Here is a 23,240-nt window from a genome sequence, read left to right as displayed (position 1 = left end):
AAGCCATGATGTTTAGTAGGCTAGGTGTATTAAATGTATTCATAATTTATGATATTTTCAACTTATGATGGGTTTAATCAGCATGTAACCCCATCACAAGTCAAGAAGCATCTGTACTTATAACTTTCAATTTATTATACAAGTATAATAAAATATAAATAATGGCAACCATGCTTTTCTTGGGTCTGTCTACGATGCCACAGCAAAATAATCAGAAGGTTTAACTCAATTAAAACTAGCAGAAAATTATTCTCTTTTAAGTATAATTTTAATATTATTCCATTGCATTGTAAAATGCTGTCCTTCTTTTACATAAGTTAGTCTTACTTATTAAATTCATGACTAAAGGAAATCCTAGGACATTCCTTCTTAAAAAAAAAAAGTATGAGACAGTCATAACAAATTTTTAGTAGTGTCACTACGTAGCATCTTTCCTACCTGCATTTTCTCCTTTGCTTCAATTTGTTTTATATTTTAATTTTAACTTGATATATTGTATGCTGTTTTAAACCCTTTCTAAAGTATGGTGCAGTATAAATAACCAAATAATAATATATCATCAGACCTTGATTTTTTAAATAATGTTTTCGAGTTATAAATCTATTGCAGTCCCACCCCCAAAAAATTAAAACATAGAACAGAAAACAAAAACTAGCAATTATCCCATCACCTAGAGCTAACTATCATTTAAACTGTTTTTGAAGTGTGTCTTCCCATTTTTTATGTATGTTTGTGAACACACACACATGCAGACACTCTTGGATCTTTCTAACCTTAACCTGCAGTTTTATAATTCTCCTATCACAACATTGTTTTATAAATATTTTCCCATTTAACCTTGATTTTTAATTGTTATTATATTGGAATATCCCTAATATTTATTTCATACTTAATAGCTTTTAAGACATATTATTTAATCTTCACAACAACCCTAGCAGGCAGACTATCTTCTCATTTTACAAAGGAGGCCACTAAGATTCAAGGAAGTGAAGTTAGTTGTCTCAGGTCATGCAGCTAGGAAATGGCAGAGCAGATTGAAGCCCAGGTATGTCTTGACAAGAGCCTGTGTTCCTAACCAGTATGATACCCAGAGATAAGGCTACTGAGGGGCTTGGTTAATGGCATGAGCAGGGGTTCCTGCTGGAGTTCAGAGGGGCTATCAGTTTGATCTGGGATGGTTACAGAAGACCTTGCTGGGAAGGAGGTACTTTATTTGGCCCTGAAGGGTAGATGGAATTCAAACAGGCAGGGAAGACAGTACAGATTTTTCTTTTCAGGGAAGATTTTAGAAACACAGACTGTTCTTGTAACAGTGAGTTATCCAGTGGGGCCAGGTTGGGCAGAGTGAAAATAAGGCAGAAAAGTAGCAATGAGGGACAATTTTGTCACTCCCCAGTGAGGACAAGTGGGGCATAACCAGTTCCTGGAAGCTTTATGCTAGCTCAAGATCTACCTGGATCCACTGGGGTTCATAAGGCTTTACTGGAAAAATGTCAGCACTATCAGAAATAAAACAGGGGATATCACTCCAGATCCTGGAGATATAAAAAGGATAATAAAGGAGTACTAGAAACAACTCTACACACATAAATTTGACAATTAGGTGTGAAATGAACCAATTCCTCAGAAAACAAAAACTACCACAACTCACCCAATATGAAATAGATCATTTGAATGGCCTTATAATTATTAAGGAAATTGAACTTGTAAATTTAAAACTCTTAAAAAGGAAATATCCAGGCCTACAACATGTCACTGGAGAATTCTATCAACTTTTTAAGGAATAATCAATAATAATTCCATATAATGTCACACAGAAATCACCTCCCAAGTCATTTTATGAAATCACTAATACACTGACACCAAAACCATACAAAGGCAGTGCAAAAAAGAAAACTGCAGACCAACAGTCCTCATGAAGATAGATGCAAAAAAAAAAATAATAATAACAAAATACTAGCAAGTAGAATTCAGCAATATTTTAAAAGAATTGTGTACTATGGGATTCATCCTAGGTTGGTTAAATATGTTTAAATCATTAATGTAATCCATGATCTTAACATTCTTAAAAAGAAAAAAGTTACATGATAATATTAATCAATGCAGAAATAGCACTTGACAAAATTTAACACCCATTCGAAAAAAAATAACTCACAGAAAAAAATAAGAATAAAGAAGAACTTCATCAAGTTAGTAAAGTACATCTACAAAAAAAGCCTACAGTTAGCATCTTACATAATGGGGAAAGACCGAATGCTAAATGCTTTCCCCCTAAGATCAGGAAAAAGGCAAGGATGCATGCTCTCACCACTATTAATTCAGCACAGCACTGAAGTTCTAGCTCTCTCTGAAATCTTGGTCTAGGATGGGGAATTAACACAAAGAACAGAAGGGAGACAGATTTGGAAGGATAAACTTGGAAAGTCTAAAAAAATGTAGCCCTTGCAAATGACTCGCCCCATGAAACACAAGAGGGAATGCAAAGAGAGCACTATGACCTCAGTGACAGTTTCTGGCCTCTTGTTCCTCCTTTGCACCCCGCCCCCAACCCTACCACTTCTTTCTCCCGCCATGTGAAGTACTCTCTGAAACCCACACTCAGCAGCATGCAGAGAAGAAATGAATATGTGGAGGTTCTGAGAAGACAGTTCAGTCCCTGGGGAGGATTCAAAGTGCCCAACTAGAATGAATATGAAAACGTAAACATTTTAGGTGGTGTTCTAAGGCCATGAGGATATTGGGCAATCCAACCAGTGGGGGAAAAAATCAGTCAATATAGTGAGGAATTCCAATGGATTGTTTGTATAATATATCTCAAACAACAGTGTCACACAAATGCAGTCATAAGAAATCCTCCTGATCCTGATGTAAAGACCCCTTTCCAATTAACTTTTGATTTTTTCTCTTCCTTTGCTGGTGTAAACATTACTATTGCCTGTTGGTGGTGATAGTACAAAAAGAAATCTAGTGACAAATAGGCTCTCTGGACAGGAAACATCTATGCGATACACCCAGGGGATTAAAACAGGAAGTCTAAATATAAAGCTCAATCCTAGCTTCACTTTATACTGAGCAGGAAGAGTGATTCCTTAATCTGTCTTAATACAAATTTAATTAACCATGTACCTAATCCCCTCAATTGATATCTGTATTTACTGCTAATGAGAAGTTTTAGAAGAAGGATTTAATGACCTCTTAATTGAATCAGTGGGAGAAGATAGAATTTGTTTAAAATATCTGCTCAATCCCACTTGCCTCAATAATTTCTTGGCTTAAAAATTTTGGCAGGAAATTTTTAATGCAGAGTCCTAACAAATCCTCAACCTTTCTAGGTAATAGAACAGAGACAAGAATTTAAAAAAGGATATAATTACCATTATGTTACCAATGTACTGGAAGAAATTACTTTGATGTATAAATAACAAGTTACCACTGATTTTTAAAACAGAACAGAAAATTGTCAAAGCGGCTAATTTTCTTATGTATAATGTATCCGACTCAAATGAAATACAAAAGCAAAGTCCCTTAATATATGTTCTGTAACTTATTTAATGACTAAGTTGTGAATGCATGTATTTTTCATGAACTTAGATCCTTGAAAAAAACATATTTTTGGTCAAAATGGGGTTTATTTTTCTCATATAATGGGAAATCCAGAGGTAGGCAAGCAGAACTGGTGACAATGGCTTCATGATGTCACCAATGTCCAGGTTTGATCATCCTTGGAGACAGGTTTTTATCATCATGGTCACAAAAACTTACTCTACTTTCAGTCACAAGCTCATGTTAAAAAGAGATGTACGTGTGTGTGTGTTTGTTTGTTTTATACCCAATTATTATATTGCTTAACTTTCTATAGTATTAGGTGGGTGGTTCTTTATGCTGTATGACCTCGGAAATCAGCCTCTTCTCAAAGAGCAGGAAAAAGCTATCCCCAAAACTTTGGCCCTAATTATCTCTAGATAAGAGCTACAGTGGAATCCAAAACTTAAAATGTCACTCCCCAAGGGCAAGTTTACCAGAGCACAAAGTACTCTTGTCAATGACAGGCTCAAGGGAGGAAAACTATGCACAGTACTCCCATGGCACCACAATCTGCAGGGTGAGGACTGTATGGCTTTGGGCTTGTTTTGTTCTGCTTTTAAGATATTACAAAAGAATGTGTAGTATCAGGCTAAAATGTCCTCCTGCCCTCCAGGCTGCCTGCATGAATTTGTCAGAATGACTGACTTATTCGAGTGCCCACAGCATTATATGTTTGACCCAGCAGTAAGCAGACTGAGATCACTAAAGTTTTTTAGTTCCATGCCTGACTGAACTTTATAAATGGCCTAAAATGTTGTATGGCAGTAGAGTTTAAAACTCTATGTTGAAGGTTTCACTACATCACTCTTTTCAAATTCCTTAAAGACAAATCTTTCTTAAGCTTATACATCAGTATGGAGTTCATTGAAAGAAATAAAGGGCCGGTGGCTCACGTCTGTAATCCCAGCACTTTGGAGGACCAAGGCTGGAGGATCGCTAGAGCCCAGGAGTTTGAGACCAGCCTGGGCAACATAGTGAGATCCCGTGTTAAAAGAGAGAGAGAGACAGAGAGAGAAAGACAGAGAGAGAGAGAGAGAGAGAGAGAGAGAGAGAGAGAGAGAAATTAATTACTTAATTTAAAAATGACAAGTATTTTCTAGACCAAACATAACACAACACAGAATTTAATTTAAAATATGCCTCGGCAGCATCCCACATAGGTTTTGGCTTACCCACTGTTTTGTGTTGGTGGCAAGCATTGGGGTAGGAAAGAATTCAAGTCAACAAAGATTTTTTAAGCACCTACTTTCCCAGCAAGACATTTTTATTATCTGAAGCTAGTCCCTTCCATTGTCCCTCAAGCTCACTCTGCTCAGCCCTACCACAGAATCGTCATGAGTTTTGTTTTCCCTGACCAATCACTATGATTTAGATTGTTGTCGCCTTTCTTCTGGGCCTGTTCACAGCCTATCTGTGTTTCAGTGTTCAGCTTAAGCGTTATCTCCCCCAGGAAGCCTCCCCCAACCTCTTCAGGCACAATGTACTCTCTGTCTCTAACACTGATGCTCTGCTATATATTTGACACCTCATCGTCCACTGACCTAAACTGTCAGTTGCCTCACCACCAGCTCTTATCTGTCCTCCTGTGCTCCATAACCATACTGCCAAGTACTACTAGAAACCTTCAGACCTGTGACTCGGTGTACTTCCACTTAAAATACAAAACAGTTCATCATCTTCCATACCAATCATCCCCCCAACACAGACACACACAGAGACATGCACACACAAGTTTTGTCTCCTCCTATCTTCTCTATTAACGGAGTTCAGCACTTATCAAACATTTCCCATGTCTAAAGCACCATGTTAGGCACTATGGAGACAAGACGGCATACAAAGATGAGTAAGATCCCCTGACTTCTCTGTCAGATGAGTTTTATGTTCCTCTCTTGTCCTCCTACCTCTCCATAGCATCCTGTATTTAGCTCTATCACTAAACTTATCATATTGTATTCTAATGATGTCTTCCTACACTGGAATATGAACACCCTGAAGGTAAAAGCCATGCCTTATGCTTCTCCACCACACTAGTGTCCAAGACAGAGATTGACACCCTCATCAAGAGAAATCAACCTTTGTCAAGAGAAATCAACCTTTGTGGGCTGGCTAGGTGCATGCCATTAAGGAACTCATCATCAAGCTGGACGCCTAGACTTGGTATTGTTCTCATCTGTTCTCTTATCCTCAAAATGAATCATCAGCAAGTTTTAAAATTTTTATTTCAACAGTATATACTGCATCCATCCACTTCTCTTCCTCCCCACCATCCCCAGAGTAGTCCATACCACTATCCTGATCGCCTGGACCTTAGCAGTGGCCTCTGCTAGTTTCTCTACATCCTTGCTGGTTATCCCCACCACTTCCCTGCAATCCATCCCCCACACTACCTTCAGAAACGACATTATCCCGTGCTTAAAACTTGACATTGACACCGCCTCTTAATGTAGGTCCAGCTCAAGGTTCCATTCTTTCTCTTCATATACCTGATTCTCAACCCAATCACCCCACCGCCCACTCTTACTTCCATGCTTGAACTTAAAAATTCTCTCTAATCTTCTTCTACCAGTCAGAAGCTTCTTCTGTCCTTTGAGACCCAGTTCAAGTGCTTTCCCACTCCTTATGTTATTGTTAATCAAATTGTTTCTTCACTATTCCAACAGCATCTTACTCAGTCTTTTGTCTCTGTTACTTACTGTGTCCCGGCCTGTTAGTTAGTTGTGTACAGACCTGTGTTGATTACTAGACTATAAGGTCCTAGGGGATGGGGTCTATGAGGTAGATAGTTATAGACCCCCTGAGTGACTAGGAGGTATTCAGTGAACAAGCTGAACAGAATTTAATTACCTGCCCCATAATATTCATTTATTTTACAAATATTTACTGAGCATAAACAAAACAAACCAACTCTCTGCCCTTGTGGTACTTACATTTCTAATGGTAAAATATAAACAGTAAATGAAATAAATAAGTAAATTTGTATAATGTTAGATGAAGAAAAATAATAAGCAAAAATTTTAAGCAGGGAAGGGGGATAAAGGGAGTAGGGATAGGGTTAAATTTTCTCCTGGGTACCAGGAAAGGCCCTCCTGTGAAGTGGGCAAGTGAGTGGACCTGAAGGAGGTGAGGGAGCCAGCCGTGCTGATAGCTGGAGAGTGCTCCAGACAAGGGGACAGCAAGTGACGCAGGAGCCTGTCTGGCACAGGCAGCCAAGAGGCCAGTGTGGCTAAAGTGGAACGAGCGAGGGGAAGAGAGATCAGGGAGGAGGCCAGAAGGGCAATGGAAGGCCAGATCCTGGAGGGCCTTGGAGACTATTGTGATGACCTTGGCCTTTTCTTTTCTTGAAATGGGGAGCCATGACCCAAGTTACTTTTTTTTTTTTTTTTTTTTTTTGAGATGGAATCTCACTCTGTCACCCAGACTGGAGTGCAGTGGTGTGATCTCGGCTCACTGCAATCTCTGCCTCTTGGGTTCAAACTATTCTGCCTCAGCCTCCCAAGTAGCTGGGACTACAGGCATGCGCTACCATGCCCAGCTAATTTTTGTATTTTTAGTAAAGTCAGGGTTTCACCATGTTGCCCAGGCTGATCATGAACTCCTAACCTCAAGTGATCTGCCCATTTCAGTCTCCCAAAGTGCTGGGATTACAGGCATGAGCCACCATACCTGGCACCCAGTTACATTTTAAAAGAATTACTCAGGCTAATGAGTTTACACTGGATTACAGGAATGACAAAAACAGGGGCAGATATGCCAGTTAGGAAGCTGCTGCAATAAGCTAAATGAGAGAGGTTGTTCTGTACACAACTAGTTCCAAGCCTTCCCTGACTAGCACTGATTTCCTGGCCCAAGCAATGCAGACCTGTCCTTGACAGTTGGGTTAGATGCTTCTAAGGGTTGCCTAAGTGCTCAAATCAGAGCTGCAGCGTGCCACATGAGTCCTAAGCTGAGTCCTAAACCAGAGAGAGTATAGGAGAAATTTTAAAAGAAGGGTCCTAAGACCAGGACAAACAACCTGGGGCCATCTATAAGGGAGTGGCCAGACTGCTACAAGGAATCACAGTGAGGTACATTATAAGGAGGGTCATCAAAGTGAGGGTGAGCTGTTCACTTGCCAGGGCCCATCAACAGTGCTTGGGATTCCTGTACAAAAGTACTGCTCTTTTAGTTTTGCAGATGAAGACACTGTATCAGGGAATAATGTTAGAGTGAATCTGGAAAATCATTTAGGGATCCTGACAACAAAATCATATCAATTGAAAGATGTAGCAAGAGGTAAAAATCATCTGTGAATATCATCAAAACCCAGGAAATTCCAGGCAAAGCCTGTGGAAATATTCCAGGGCTCAACAGAAACTTCTTGATTCCCAGTAATTAAAAATGCTAGGAAGTCTCCATATAGGCATATAATTATAAATCTGTTAGTAAATATATACCATTAAAAGAGCTACCCCTTTCAACTCAACATAGAACACAGAAAAGTGTCCAAAGTAATTGAATCTTAAACACTTTAGGGAAAAACTCCTAACTCTGGTTATATGGGGGAGGGTGCAAAGAGAAGAGGAACTTTCATTATCTACATTATGCAGCTGATCCTTGAACAACATGGGTTTGAACTGGGTGGGCCCATCCCACTTATACATGAAGACAATGAAGATGAAGACCTTTATGATCATTTACTTCCGCTTAATTAACAGTAAATGTATTTTCTCTTCTTTATAATTTTCTTAATAACATTTTCTTTTCCCTAGCTTACTTTATTATAAGAACATAGTATATAATACTATAACATACAAAATACGTGTTAAGTGACTGCTTATGTTATCAATAAGGCTTCCAATCAACAGTAGGCCATTAGAAGTTACGTTTTGGAGGAGTCAAAAGGTATACATGGAGTTTCAACTGCATGGGGGCTCAGTGCCCTTAATCCCCATGTTGTTCAAGAGTCACCTGTATATTTCCACAATGTTTCATTTTCCTTACAGTGAGCCTATAATTTTGTTAATTAATTAATAGTATCAATTTTGAGGCATTAAAAAAAATAACATATCTACAAAAGAAATAGTGTACTGAGGAGCTAACCACTCAAAAGAGACCTTGTGTATATATTTTTGAAAAGTGAAGAGATATAATAATGTGAATAACTAAATGCTGTTTTATGTGTACTGCAGCATTTTTATGTATAAGGGCTTGCTAGTTTTTTTTGCAATATCAGCAGAGCCTACTTTCTTAAATAATAAAAGGCAAGTGAATTATCAAAAAACAAAACAAAACTCTAAGGAAAACTGCTGAAGAGTGGCCAAGCACAATGGCTCATGCCTGTAATCCCAGCACCTTGGGAGGCCGAACCAGGAAAATCACTTGAGCCTAGGAGTTCAAGACCATCCTGGGCAACATAGGGAGATCTTGTCTCTACAAAAAATTTAAACGTTAGCTGGGTGTGGTGGCATGCACCTGTAGTCCCAAATACTTGGGAGGCTAAGGCAAGAGGATCACTTGAGCCCAGGAGGTCCGGGCTGCAGCGAGCTGTGATGGCCACTGCACTCTGCCTGGACAACAGAGCAAGACCCTGTCTCAAAAGAAAAGAAAAGAAAAGAAAAGAAAAGAAAAGAAAGAGAAAGAAAGAAAGAAAGAAAGACAGACAGACAGACTACTGAAGAGCAATTCAATTTTATTCTCTGACTATTGTTACAAAAAAAGTTAAACAGCTAGCAGTATGCAGTGAGTTTCTGGCAATCTTGTTCACAATCAAAGTGGCCAGACAGCTTCCTGTAGCCCTATCATTACTATCTCTCATGTCTGAGGCATTCAGTCTTAGGTCTGCTTACAGGGCTTAGGGCTAAAAAAAGGAAGTTAGCACATGGCCTCTCTTATTATTGTATTCTGCCATGATAAGTTTTACAGTGGTGAGGACTATGTACTATATTACATGGGCTAGAATTAGTAGACATAAAGGGATACAGTTAAGGTGGACCAGTTGTCTGAGCTTTGAATTCCTTTGCTTTTTTTATTTTTCTGCTGCCTTAATGTAATCTAAATACAACTTTGTTTCAAAATATGTAATCACAGATTTTTCCCAGTTCTGTTCTAGTCTTATTTTTGGCATACACATACAAGTATAAACAGTTTCTGCCTACCAATTAGAACTACACAATTTTCAGTAAGAATACCAAGAAAGTACAAGAGTCGCAATCGAAAAGGCTTTTAAAAACTTCACTTACCGCTGGATTTTATTTCGCGGACGTAATTACTAGGGAACCAGCCTGTTCTCCCGTTTAATGTGCCTTCCCACCAGCCTCCTTCTTCAACTCGAGTAACGTAAATGATGTCCCCCTTACAAACTGACAGTTCATCCTCATTAGTCTGCTTAAAGTTGAATCTTGCTTTTACTATCAACTGATGACTTCCATTTTCCGTCATCTCCTAGAGAAACAAAAGCCACACCAGATTAAGCACTCATTTAAATGAGGCAGGGGTAGAAATAATATGGATTTAGGCAAATAAAGTGGGGTAAGCCAAGATAAAACCCCAGATCCATCTCAGTCCTGAGTTTTCAACTTAGGAGTCGATGAATGGGTCTCAGAGGGATTAGTAAATCCCTCAAAACAGTATGTAAACTTTTGCATTTGTGAGAATGTGTATTTTGAAGTGGGTCATAGCTTTCATTTTTCTCTCCACACCCCTCCCCATTATCTAAAGATATCTATTTAACTAAGCCAGGTAACAAAGCAGAGAGATAAACTATTCCACCCTGCCTCTATTAAACACACAAACAGTCCACATAATTATATAACCAAGATGTACTAACCTACCCTCCATAAAATCTGCCTCCCACCTCCTAATTACAAAGGATATCTGAATTTGGCTAAGACTTATTTATGTGCAAAGATCAAATAGCCCATAGTTGCCTAAGTGAGAAATTCTTTTTTCCATTTTTTAATTTTTATACATTTAGGGGGTACAAGTGCAGTTTTATTACACGGATATATTAAGTCAGGAATTCTTCATATGTCATGTATAAACCTGGCTTGCTTTTTGAGGGTCACAGACCCCTTTGAGACTCTGATAAGCACAACAGATCTTTGTCCAAATGAGTTCATACACATGGGTTTTTGTGTACAATTTGAGAGGGTACCAGGGGTGTAGAACCATAGTGTTCATCAGCCTTTCAAAGGGATCTGTGATCTTGAAGAGGTTAAGAACCACATATTCAAGTGCTTTGGAAGTAATAGGTCAGATGTCTTACTGCAAGTGGGTGGCTTTTGACAGGAAATAAAGGTTTCACCCAAAGAGCAGAAGATGAGGCATTTCCTACCAAGAAAAAGTTCCCAATAAGACCAAGTGCAAAGGCAACTGGGAGATCCCAATATAGAAGTTCATCATAGGCTGATATTTAAAATCAGCTCTTCCTCATTAGGAATGGAAAGAGAAAAATAAAAATGACAATAGTAATGAGGATACCAATCAATATTTATTGATTGCCTATTACGTGTCAGGAACTGCATAGTTCTAATAAAACAAAGGATAGGGAAAATCACTGCCATCAGAGAGCAGCCATAACTTCTATTTGCATAGCATTCTCCATTAAACGACACGCCTAATTCTCATAAGGGGCAGAGCTGGAGCTTCAATCCGGATTTTTGCCCCACCACATGCCTTTGATTTGTTCCTTCGGGCCAGCCTGAATTGGTGCTCGGTTTATAATTAGTTTTCTCAGTGATGCCCAAAACAAACCGGATGGCTGTCTCACCACATATGGAGATGCAACTCGGATATCAATCTAATTTTATGGATTTTAAAACAGACGGAGAATTGGCGACTATACTTACCACTGTCTTTGACTGCCTTTGCAGCCCTGAAGCTGTGCTAGAAACTGCTCCCTGTGGGTTTGTCTGAGAAGTATTAGCAGCACTAAGAGAAGAGGAACGTCCACATGGTCTTTCTGATAGCTGATCTGTGAAAAGAGGAAAAGGCATGTTAAAGGAACCACTCAGGTCAGAAAAACATGTACCACATAATATTATCTTTCACAGGATATTATCAGAGGCAGCCTGGCTATAATTCTAGCTGTTATCATTATGAACATGCCAAGTGTATTTCAGTCCCCCTTCCCTTTTTGTTGGCCAACTTCCTGTTCTTAACCTTACTGGCCATCGTGCTCCAGTAGAATGAAAAACAGCGACAGAACCACATTTTCTCTTAACCCATTTCCCTTCAACTCTTCCCTCATGAACCAGTTGCAACAGTATGCCCTGTTATCCAAGGCAGAACTATATTGGGTACCAAACAGCTGTTTGTGGCTCTTATTACTTTGAAATATTTCAAATTTCTCTCTTTGTTTTTTGGCCTGTAACTCAGTGGCTCATTTCTTACATGTAACAATATGTGTGGCATATATAATGTAAAATCTCCCTGATGTGTGTGGGGTGGGGTGGAGAATGAGAGTGAGAGAGATGTGTTTGGGAAAGATACAGTCTTGACACTAGAATAATTTTTTTTTTTTTAACAATCAGATTCAAGAGTCTTCTCTTCCTTGAAACCTTGTGAAATTCGACCAGGCCAGAGCTGAGCTGGATGTTTTCAGTTTGTTGAGAGTATACAAAAGAGAGGAGCTGGCTTCTTGACAAATTTAAATAAGGGTTCTTTTCCTCTCCATTTATTTTTAAAAGATATAAACTGCAAAAGTCTAAAGCCCAAACATTCCCTAGGCGACAAGCTCAGTATCCAAGTAATTTCCTTGAGGCTGTGGGTTTTAACTTTCACCTCCTTGTATTTTATAAATATCTGTGGCAAGGGAAGAGACTGTAAAACTTGCTAGGAGAGTTTGGCAAAGGAACGTATAATTTGTGTGGCATAATGTTAGAATTACACGATCCTCCCTGACTAGAACTGGATAGTTGTCATGTGTGTTAAATATAGTTACTTGAATGAGCTGTACTTTCAGCTATATGCCTTGCAATAGCTCAAAAGCATTTTCCTTTTCCAAATAGCAAAAGAACAACTTTGGAAAAGTATTTTTACATGTATTGCTATTATATACAGCTCTTTTGACTAGAACTATAATTACTTGATAGCTTCCTAGATGTTCCAACCTATTTTGCACTTGATTATATTGTCTGCTCTTGTCTTCTAATTGTTTCATGTGGGTAAGCTGAGTCTCCTTAAATAGACAGTAATTTTCTCAAAGGCAGGGACCATAGCTTTGACATTTTTGGTAGCACCTGGGGGTGCTGGGCACACAGCCTCTTGACTCTCCAACAGTTTGAGCAACAAGCCTCATGCTTGGGCATAAGGGCTCTGCAGTGAGTTAGACGTGGGTCTGAATCCCAACTCAGGCACTAAGTTTCTAGTTGGGCAATCGCGGGCCTGACTTTCCTTATCTGTAATATGAACCTAATAATAATAATAGCTACCCCCAGTGTTGTTTCAAAGACCGAATGAGATCACCTGTGGCTCCTAACACAGCCTAGATCCAGGGCAAGAGCTCAAAGCGTTTTAAGTATGATTATTACTACCCAGCTGTTGGTAAACTATCACAGAAGGAGTGAAGTTACAGTCTAAGTGTATCGTCATTTTCTTCATATTTACTAGCACTTATATTTAATACTTCTAGTGTGGTGAGTGTTAAACATTTAAATAGAAGATATTATTTTCACTCCCTATGAACCCAGGACTTCATTGTTGGGGCAAAGCTACTGAGAGGTTCCTTTACGTGGACAAAGGCATACGAAAAACAATGAGAAAAATCTGTCTCTAATGGGGAAAGGGAAGTGGCGGCTGTATTTTGTAAAGTCCATGAAAAAGGGAACTGGTCTTCCTTTTTCTTTCCTGTTTTGTTACGTGCAGTTGGCTATTCAAGAGCTTTGAATGAAACAATTTCTTGGTTCGTATCATTATATTAAGATCTATGATAGGTATGTTTTAAATCCTAAGCCATGAAAAAATTCAAGCATTTGACATTTGTTGGGGGCTGTATTTGGGGGAAGCAAGGGGGAAATTTGCATCAAGAGAACAATGCTGACCAGAGTTGGCTCCTAGGGTAATCAGAAACACATGGACTCAAAAATGTCACCAGAACACTTAAATCACAAGCCTGGCTTACCGCTTACCTTCTGTTGCTTTGTTGACAGCTAAAAGAGTACTCAGAACCTTGGAGAAATTGACCCCTGAATAAAGGTCATCAGGATCAAATACCTATGAGAAAGGAAAATTGAAACCGTAAGACACTACAAGTATTTAACTCAACAAACAAAACTATCAAAAGGCCACTTCCTCTAGCTCTCCGGAAAAAAAAAAAAAAAAAAAAAAAAAAAAAAAAAGTGTAAAAGCCAAGAGACAAACCTCCCTATACCTTTGGGAGAAATGAGAGCGGCAGCTGAGCCGCCTAATGACATGTGGCGGGCCATCAGTGAGTCAGAGCAAAGCAGTAATGGGAAATGAGAACCAAGCTGAGAAGGCAGCGCCCACCAGGAAATGAACAGCGCATACTCAGTCCCACTCTTCTGACCTGAATGTATCAATAGTTTCAGCCCAATTACAGGAAGCTCATATGCATGGGTTGCAATTAATACCCATCACCTACAGAATATCCTCAACAGTCCACAAATAAGGAGGTGGAGCCTTTTTGACAGGCTTGCATCTGTACAGTTTATTAGCTATACTCAGTTGAGTCACTGTCAGAAGTGCCTTTTTCTCTGCCTTCCTTCCTCCTCGCTGCCACCAGCTGCATCCCAACTGCCGAGGATCCCAATTCCATGTTGCCCAGACTTTCTGCCCAGGTCTGCCTCTTGCTCCCAGCCTCAGTTCTCAGTTTCTCCTGCTTGACCCGCCCCCTCTCAGCTCATCATGAATTCGAGAATTTGCCTGCCTGGGCCTATGGACTCTTCCTGGCTTTAGATGACGTTTCCGGATATGACCTCTGGCCTGTCTGATACCACTCAACTCTCGGCAAAAACACATCAAATAAATACATTTTACTTTGCCAGTCAACTGTCATATTAAACTTAATATGCTATTGTCCCCGGTGAAGATACCAATCAGATGTTCTTGTTTTCAATACAATTTAACTGTTACCTTTGAAATGTAGTCAGTGTGTTAAAATGTATTGAGTCTCAAAGATGTATATTTGAAATTAGAAGTATTCTCATGTACAGGTACAATCTATTAATTTGCCAGCCAACAATGTAAATATGCTTATCTGTAGGTAACCAGATGCCTACCTTCTGGATGGAAATGCCCTATCTAAAAACATTTTGTTCCAGGATGCCTAGAAGTCTTTTGAAGAAAACAGATTGCATCATTTTTTTCCCCAAATGGGGTGACGGAAATAAAATGTACCTTTTCATATGAGACATGATTGGTAATGGACCTAGGATTCTGAAGGGTCTGTCTTCTCATTAGGTAGAGCCATTTGTTCCATTTTTAATCTGCATATTTTCTGGGACCCAAATCAAGACAAATTTCTATCTTTTTGGTACATGTTCTTGAAAACCTATAATCTGTTTTTAGAATGAAAATATATAATAGCAATTTTTCACATTTTAAGGGGTCAATAAAGATACATACAAATGCAAACCTACACAAGTCTGCCTCTTCTAGGATCCGCTGCTTTATTCATTTAATCCATGAATGTTTTACATTCAAAGTTAAAATGACCAAAAAGCCCAATTGCATCTAAAAATGAGACATTAATATATTGCTGGTAAAAGAGTAATGCTAATATTACTAAAGAATTAAACAACAACGCAATCCAAATATATCTCTGAATACTACAATATAAAATACAAAGTTTTCCAGAAATACATTGTCAAGAGTTCTGTTTTAGTTTGTTAAAGCCTGGGCGAACAAGAGGCAATAGACTACAGAGAGTATCTAGTATCTGAGGAGACTCCAGACTTACTGAGTCTCCCTTACAACTGATCGACTGGGAAAATGTTAATGACATGTATGCCAAAATAGTAGCAAAGCAAAAAAAATTCACTTGTTTTTAGCCCATCAGTCCTAATGGGAGTGTGCCTGTGGATACATGTTTTGGGTGGGTGTGGTAGAGATGAGTAGATCTAAAATAATAAGCAGACGTTAAATATTAGCAGAATACGGCATGAGAGCAAAAGTTGTGATAAAAACCTCTCCCTCTGGTTTTATTTGTTCCTTATCCAGGGTTACTAAATGCCTGTACATGGCAACACTGGTATTATTCATTTGTACAGGTACTTGGCTGGTTTTGAAAATAAATAAACTGATCGAAAAATGAAATATGCAAAAACAAGAGTCATTGCATCTGCTTGAGGGAAACTTCCTGAACAGTGCCTGGTTCTCTTTTGAGAAAACCCCAATATACTCAAGTTTAGCCATGGATACTATTCTTCTTACTGAAAGCCTATTCTAAGGCACTAGAAACTACGCAGGAAGGAGTTGGAAGAAGTCTCTTGGAACTGCTAGAGAAGACTTCATGCCTAAGCATTATTATTTCAGAGCAGCTGGGGAATCAGATACAACCATAAACACCCTCCACCACACTATACCCTTCTAAGCTCCAAATTGAACAATATTGAAAATTCCACCCAAGATCTTTCTTCCATGCACTTCAGATAGCTCCCTTATGAAAATGGAAATATTATCTGGAGGGATCACAACATTTTCAGCCACTATCAATCATTTATATCTTAGTAAAAATGAGAAGTGTGAAACCAAGTTTAGAGATGATGATGTGGAGAAAGACTAAGGGCTCTAGTCCCCAATTAGGAGAAAGCAAAGGAGAATTCCAAAATGTAGAGAGGATGTGAGAAGAGCAAGGAAAGGTAGATTACAATACAGGCCACTTTACTAGGACTAATCTCACTCATTTTATATATCCAAAATAAAGAACCAACTCTCCTTTCTGTCTGAAAAGCACTGGAACCTGTTAAAAGGGTAATGTAAATTTGCACATTTATGCTGTTTGTAATTTTCCGAAGTATATTCAGTGAAATTTTTCAAAGTCAAAGTCAAACCATGGCAAAGTCATGATGATATTCATCTTCTAGTAGTCTGTGCAAGCCTCACTAGCCTGTTCAGTGTCTCTGGTTTGTGACTGAGTCCCCCCAGATTAGCTGAACTTTCTTTATACCTATTTTGGTGCACAAAAAAGCCAGTTAGTTCCAGTTGAATCCGTGAAGGTCAGATGAACAGCAGGATTCCCTCTCTCCATTCATCTTACCACTACTGTGACTCAGACAAGAAAAAAGTACTACTTCTTACATTACTGCTAGATGATGTCAAGGTATCATTCCTGCAATCAGATGATGCAAGATTCAAATCTAACAACAATAGAAACATTTACTCTAAGCAATAGGACAGAGAGGAATTAAACTTTATTAAAGATTTTTAGGTATTTATGTATAGCCAACCTAAGTTGCATTCCTACATCAGTAGATGAAATCAGACATTTAATTTTTAAATGTTTCCCCACAGCTTTTTATTCTAGATATCCACAATGACAGCAAAACCTATTTGCAAAGCACTAAACAGCAGGTGTTAATTGTGAATTACTGGAGTTCTGCCAGTATAAACTGCAAGAAGTTAATATTTCTAGCATTACAAATAAAACCTTTTGGAGTAGTTCTCAGTTTCAACATGTATGCTATTTTATGACGCTTTCCCTAAACTGAAAAAAGCAAGGGAGCATATGAGAAGAAACTTTCCCAACTCCCTGTTCCATTCCCTCACTTATCTTATAGCTACTATATACTGATTTACTGAGCACCTGCTATGTTCCTGGCACCACGCTTGGATATTACATACATATTGCTATGGACTGAATGTGTCCTTCCCAAAATCATATGTTGAAACCTAATTATCAGTATAATGATATTTGGAGGTGGTGGCATTTAGAGGTGATTAGATCATGAGGGCATAGCTCTCATGAATGGAATTATTGACTTTATCCAAGAGGCCCCAGAGAGCTACCTTGTCCCTTCCACCATGCAAGGATGTAGAGAGAAGGTACTGTCTATGAATAGGGAAGCAGGTCCTCACCAGGATACCAAGTATGCCTTGAACTTGGATCCAGCCTCGAGAACCATGAGAAATACATATCTGTTGTTTATAAGCTACCTCGTTTATGGCATTTTGTTCTGCTGGTCTGAACAGCAAACTAAGATGCAATACATTTTTTTCTTTGCATTTGATTCTCCCTGCAAGCTCATGATGTCAATACAGCTATTTTCCCCATTCCACGGATAAATAAACTAAGACTCACAGTGGTTAAGTCACAGGGAAGGAAAATGATGGAGCCAATAAAGATACAGAAGAAAGTGCTCTGAGGGTCTCTGAGACACAGAGAAAAAATGAAAAAGCAAAGGCCAGGTGTGGTGGCTCACGCCTGTAATCCTAGCACTTTGGGAGGCCAAGGTGGGTGGATCACCTGAGGTCAGGAGTTCAAGACCAGCCTGGCCATCATGGTGAAACCCCATCTTTAAAAAAATAATAATAATAATAAATAAAAATAAAAATAAATGAAAAAGCAATCTGTAAGTTTGTATACAAAAAGAAATCCTTTGCTTCTGTCAATACAAGTAGCATCTGTGTCATCTGCATCGAGTTTGTTACAGCCTCTAAAATGATTAATATAACTAATTACAGCAAAGAGAAATCTTCTACATTACAAGACTGTCTCTGCAGGGGCCTTGCCTAATTCCTGTGCTGTCCTTCCCATTTCAAGGATCAACCTTCATCACCCAGGAGGCACTTGGCTGCATTTGCCAGAAGAGGGAAAAAACTGCACTAAGCTCCTCCCATTTATTGAACCAGGTCTGCCTCGTGAGCCATGATCCATATTTGTGAGGTGCTGGTCTGGTATGAATCCAGCTCGTGATTACAGAACCAAGCTAAATCATCTGGGCACGTGCAATGACACCTGGCCTCCCGATTTTCTTCACATCATGCTCTAATTACCTGAGTTAATCAATCACCGCAGTGTAGCCACATCTTGGCTAAGAAAAGAAGACATACCCTATCCTGGTTCAGATAGGATAACTGGTCATTTTTAATGTCATGTGGTTTCAGTAACACCCAATCATCTTCTATTTAAAGGTAATTTAAGGTTGGGGATGATTATAATAGGCTCCACTATTCAAGAGTTAAAAGTCTAATCAAGTGAAAAGCAAGTGATTCCGTGGGACCACAAGGACATGTAGCTTATATAGCTTATATTTCAAGCCTTTTTTTTTTTTTTTAAGATTCCTAATAGGAACATTCCTGCTCTTCCTTGTTCTTATTCCTCTTGTTGAACAAAATCTCTTTTTTATTGTACTTTAGGTTCTGGGGTACATGTGCAGATCATGGAGGATTGTTGCCTAGGTACATACATGGCAAGGTGGTTTGCTGCCTCCACCCCCATGTCACCTATATCTGGCATTTCTCAAAATCTTAAATTAACTTAGCTCATCTTGAATCACATTCTCTAATTCTCACAGCTGAGCACACTGCCTCTGTTAACCCCTGAACTTTGGCGGAAATGTCATTACATAGTGCAACAGAGCAAGCAAATCTGAGCTGCTTAGTCATATTTCACTGGGTGGTACCGCTCCTGGCTCTGTAAATGTGATCTGGGATGCATGCACATAGCTCCTACTAAAAGCAGTCACAACGTCAGCAACAAATAATGCTCTTAGCTCAGAAGTTGGATTCACTGCCCAATGGTATTCTACTTACTAGAATATAGTGGATGGCATTTGTATTCTGCCTGGTTTTAAATAATAGCTGTTCCTATTTGATACAGACAAATCCTGATCTCAACTCTTATTTCCTTCCTTTCTCACCAAGATCTAACTTGTGCCTGTAGCTGAAACAACATACAGTGTATGGGAAAAAGCACTGATGTGAGAGTCAAAAGACTTTGACTCCAATCTCAGCTTTGTCACTGTTGAGCAGTTGTGAGGACCTTAGGAAAACAACACTACTCTTCTGAGGCTCCATTTTCCATCTGGAAAGTGTCTTTGAGCAAAGGAGCTCAGTGAGAGGTCTTGTGGTCCATCATCTGAATAGGAGCTTTCAAAGGCAGCATCTTGGCTGGGTCCCCAAGGCCCATAATCTGGTCTTCAGTTCTCAAGGCTCTTGAGAATGGACTCACACTAGCCAAGCTCACAAAAGGCCAGTGCATAAACCAAAAGGCCAATTTCTTAATTTTTACTAAAAATAAATGAAGCACTAAGAAGACTAAATGCTCCCATTTTGTGGCTAGAGCACTCCCAATAGAGAAATCACTATGGTAAGCTAAATTATAATCAGAAATGTATTGAGTACTACAAAATCAGAGCAAAGAGAGTCTATGATATTGCAGCCTAACATGATTATAACCTGTTTACAAGCCGATTCTTCAAAATGTCATTTTTAAATGGCCTATTTATGAATTCTGGCTTGATCTTGCTGCCACTGCATCGTGGCATTTGGACTGATCATCAACAGCTTTAACTCTATGTTTTCTTTTTGGCTCTGTGGATTTCTATAAAGTCACTTTACATAACTAATATAGCCTCCTGAATTACTCAAACCTCATAGAATCCAGAACCAGGAAGTTCAGCTCCACAGAGCTCCTATGACAGAAGGAAAGATCTGAGCTTGCTCCCTCACTCCATTTAAAAGTCATCAAATCTCATTCCTGATGGCTACCTCAGCATCACCATAGGATTCCCATTCTTCCTTGTTAACACTCCTATAGAGAAGAACCCCTTTCTCTGTAAGACAGATTTATCTTTAGTTGAGTATTAAGTGTTCAGGAAAGAGGGGAATGAATGAGGAACGACATAGGCATCTTAGTGGGGGTCAGTCACAGGATTAAAAAAAGGGAGAGCAAAAGAGAACAACTGATGGCCGAGTGCAATAGCTCATGCCTGTAATTCCAAAAGCTTGGGAGGCTGAGGCAGGTGGATCACTTGAGTCCAGGAGTTTGAGACCAGCCTGGCCAATGTAGTGAAACCACGTCTCCTCTAAAAATACAAAAATTAGCCAGGTGTGGTGGTGGACACCTGTAATCCCAGCTACTCGAGAGGCTGGAGTAGGAGAATGGCTTGAACCCAGGAGGCAGAGGTTGCAGTGAGCCGAGATCATGCCACTGCACTCCTGGGCAACAGAGAGAGCCTCAGTCCAAAGAGAGAGAGAGAGAGAGAGAGAGAGAGAGAGAGAGAGAGAGAAACAACTGGTTGAGAATGATCTCACTAAAAAGAGAGTAGGCATGAAGGAAAGGGGAAGATGAAATCTCTCTCCTCAATAGCGCTTGCCAAGCTTAGGACAGGAAGCAGGAGGCCTAGACTCAGCTGCCTCAGAGTCAGCCAGCCATTGTGGCGTGGTCTACTCCGGCCCCTCCTCCTGTGCTCTTGTCACCAGAGCCTTTGCAGAAGCCACACTGCTTGCCAGTTTTGCAGGGTGGGGTGGATGGGTGATCCTTCAGCTGCTGGAGCGTCTGCGTGCCAGACCTGAGGGTGTCTTCCCCAGTGCTCCCAACCCCACCCCTTCAGAAACGGGGACTGACTCTCTAGTGTTCCAAATTGGAATGCGGAACACATTTTCCCAGAGACAGCATCACACCTGCCACTTAGTCTCTGTGAGTTCTGTAGTTCAGCCACATTAAGTATTCAACAGGCTGTTGTGGGCCAGCCAGAAAAATAATCACCATTTAGAGCCTTGTTTCTATGGGGAAATGTTTTCTGTGACCCTAACAATCACTTAAAAATGAACTTTCAGAAAATAATTTGTTTTTATATTGAAGAGTGGCCAGGCATGTGTTCCCAAATCAATGCCCAGCATCGTTTATGCTTTTTCCTTGTCCCATTCGTATAAAAGATGAACAAACGCCCTAAACATTCAGGGTACTATTTATTTTAGAACACTTCATGATGAGAGAATCAAGGTAAATATATGAAGTCTATAAAAATATTCTCAGAAATTTCAGTAGTCAGCAGCTCCTCCCTGCCTAACAATCCAGGCAGTTAGAGAGGGGCCTCACCTACGGAGAGAGGGTTCCCTCAACCCCTGCTTTCCTAGCAGCTATTAAGATTTAGGGTAGGAGCCCCAGAGCCTACCAGAATGTACAGCACAGATTGATGGTAAATAGCCACACACGCAGACTAGGGAGAAACGAGGGCCATGAAACAAAAGAGCCACTGCTATTTGCTTTCAGCAGCAGCCCTTCTGCTAGTATCACCTGACTTACCTTCTTGTTTCTTTTTTCCAAACAGCTCCAGCTTTACAGTCTGTAGAGATGTTGTACATTTAGGCTCTCAGTGGTCTATCAGCCCAATATTCTTTATTCATTATGCAGGTGTTGGGATTAGTCCTGAATTTCTGATTAAAAGGTAGGCTCTTTGAAGTCCACATTCCCCCACAGCCCCAGCCCCAGCCCCAATATTCGACATATATGAAATACTTGATAAATAACCATTCATTGGTTGATTAACATGATGCTCTGTCAGAGAGACTTAAAGATAAATTATGCCTAGAATGTAAGCCCCATGATGCCAATTTTTCTTTTCACTCTGGATCCTCAGTGTGTGTTTAGATGAGCGCCTGTCACATAGTAGGCACTCAATAGATATATGGTTAATTAATGAGAGTTTAGATGTTCTCATCAATAGATGATTAGTCATAATTAAAGAAAAAGCATTGCAGAAAGTATAATAAACTCAGAAAGAGATATCACTTAGGAAAGAAAAAACAAACAATCTCCATGCAATTTTCCAGGAAACATGTATCATTTAAAATTAGATGTACCTGTACTCATCAGCAAAACTAAGCCCTGTGACCATACGGTGACCAAGGTGCTTCAAACTCCATAGTTGTTAATTTTTTAAGTTGTATGCTGAGTGTGGGCAACATCCGCAATTGCTTGCTTGTCCCAGGAAATAGAAATTCTTCTAAATGCCATCACAAAGTACCATGACCTCTCATTACAGAGAAGAGAAGCTGCAAAGAACTGTGGGGTTTTACTGCTTTTCTGGAATTGGTTATATTTTAAACTGTTTTTGTCATAAAATTGAATAAATGGCAAACACTACAAGCCACCCTTTCCTGTTCATGCTCATGCTCTAAAACCGCCTCCCACTCACAGCCAGAGCACAATGGGACATGGCAAAGCAACTCACCAGCAGCAAGAAGGGGTAACGTGTGATTGGAAAGACTACAATTCACATGCCCCAAATCCTCCTCACACTAGCTAAACTTGGAGGAAAGGATGTGACGCCAAAGTTATTATTATTTTCTCTCTTTACTTAGAGATTACCTTCAGTCATTCATTTGCCAAAGACTTTGGCTCTTCCTGTTTATATATCTGTGTGATTCACTTTTTCAAAAGTATGTCATTTTCAGAGACACTCATCAATGCCTAACAGACATCAATTAATTAATGAATCTTGCTCCAACTTAATCCTGCTCCAACATATTCCAGACAGGATTTGCACCTAGGAAACAATCTAAACACTGTTAGGTGGGCATTCAGGAGCTCAGATCTCTGACTCATCAGAAATGGTGCTTTTAGTTATCACTCATGTCTCTCAAAACACTCTCAAAGTCTCCAACAAAAAGCCTAATACAACCCAAGATCAAGTCCACCCTCTTCAGACTGACATTCAAATTTCTTCTCAAGGCCAGGTGCAGTGGTTCATGTCTGTAGTCCCAGCACTTTG

The 23,240-nt window shown here is 39.6% G+C and overlaps 1 protein-coding gene across 6 annotated transcripts in view; it reads right to left on the bottom strand.

Annotated features, from left to right (window-relative positions):
* ARHGEF6 (Rac/Cdc42 guanine nucleotide exchange factor 6) overlaps positions 1-23,240 on the bottom strand; it is a 114,625-nt gene that overhangs the window by 66,744 nt on the left and 24,641 nt on the right. For 5 of the 6 annotated variants that reach the window (XM_010351491.3, XM_003940734.4, XM_010351492.3 and 2 more), the window contains 3 exons: positions 13,692-13,776; positions 11,412-11,536; positions 9,804-10,005 (listed from right to left, as the gene is read on the bottom strand). In XM_010351491.3, the coding sequence (XP_010349793.1) occupies positions 9,804-10,005; positions 11,412-11,536; positions 13,692-13,776 (412 nt within the window). The remainder of the gene's footprint in view (positions 1-9,803; positions 10,006-11,411; positions 11,537-13,691; positions 13,777-23,240) is intronic. The other variant, XM_074391810.1, reaches the window with a different exon arrangement.

Source organism: Saimiri boliviensis, chromosome X, assembly GCF_048565385.1.
Source record: "Saimiri boliviensis isolate mSaiBol1 chromosome X, mSaiBol1.pri, whole genome shotgun sequence".
NCBI lineage: Eukaryota > Metazoa > Chordata > Mammalia > Primates > Cebidae > Saimiri > Saimiri boliviensis.
This window is presented reverse-complemented; position numbering and strand designations above follow the sequence as displayed.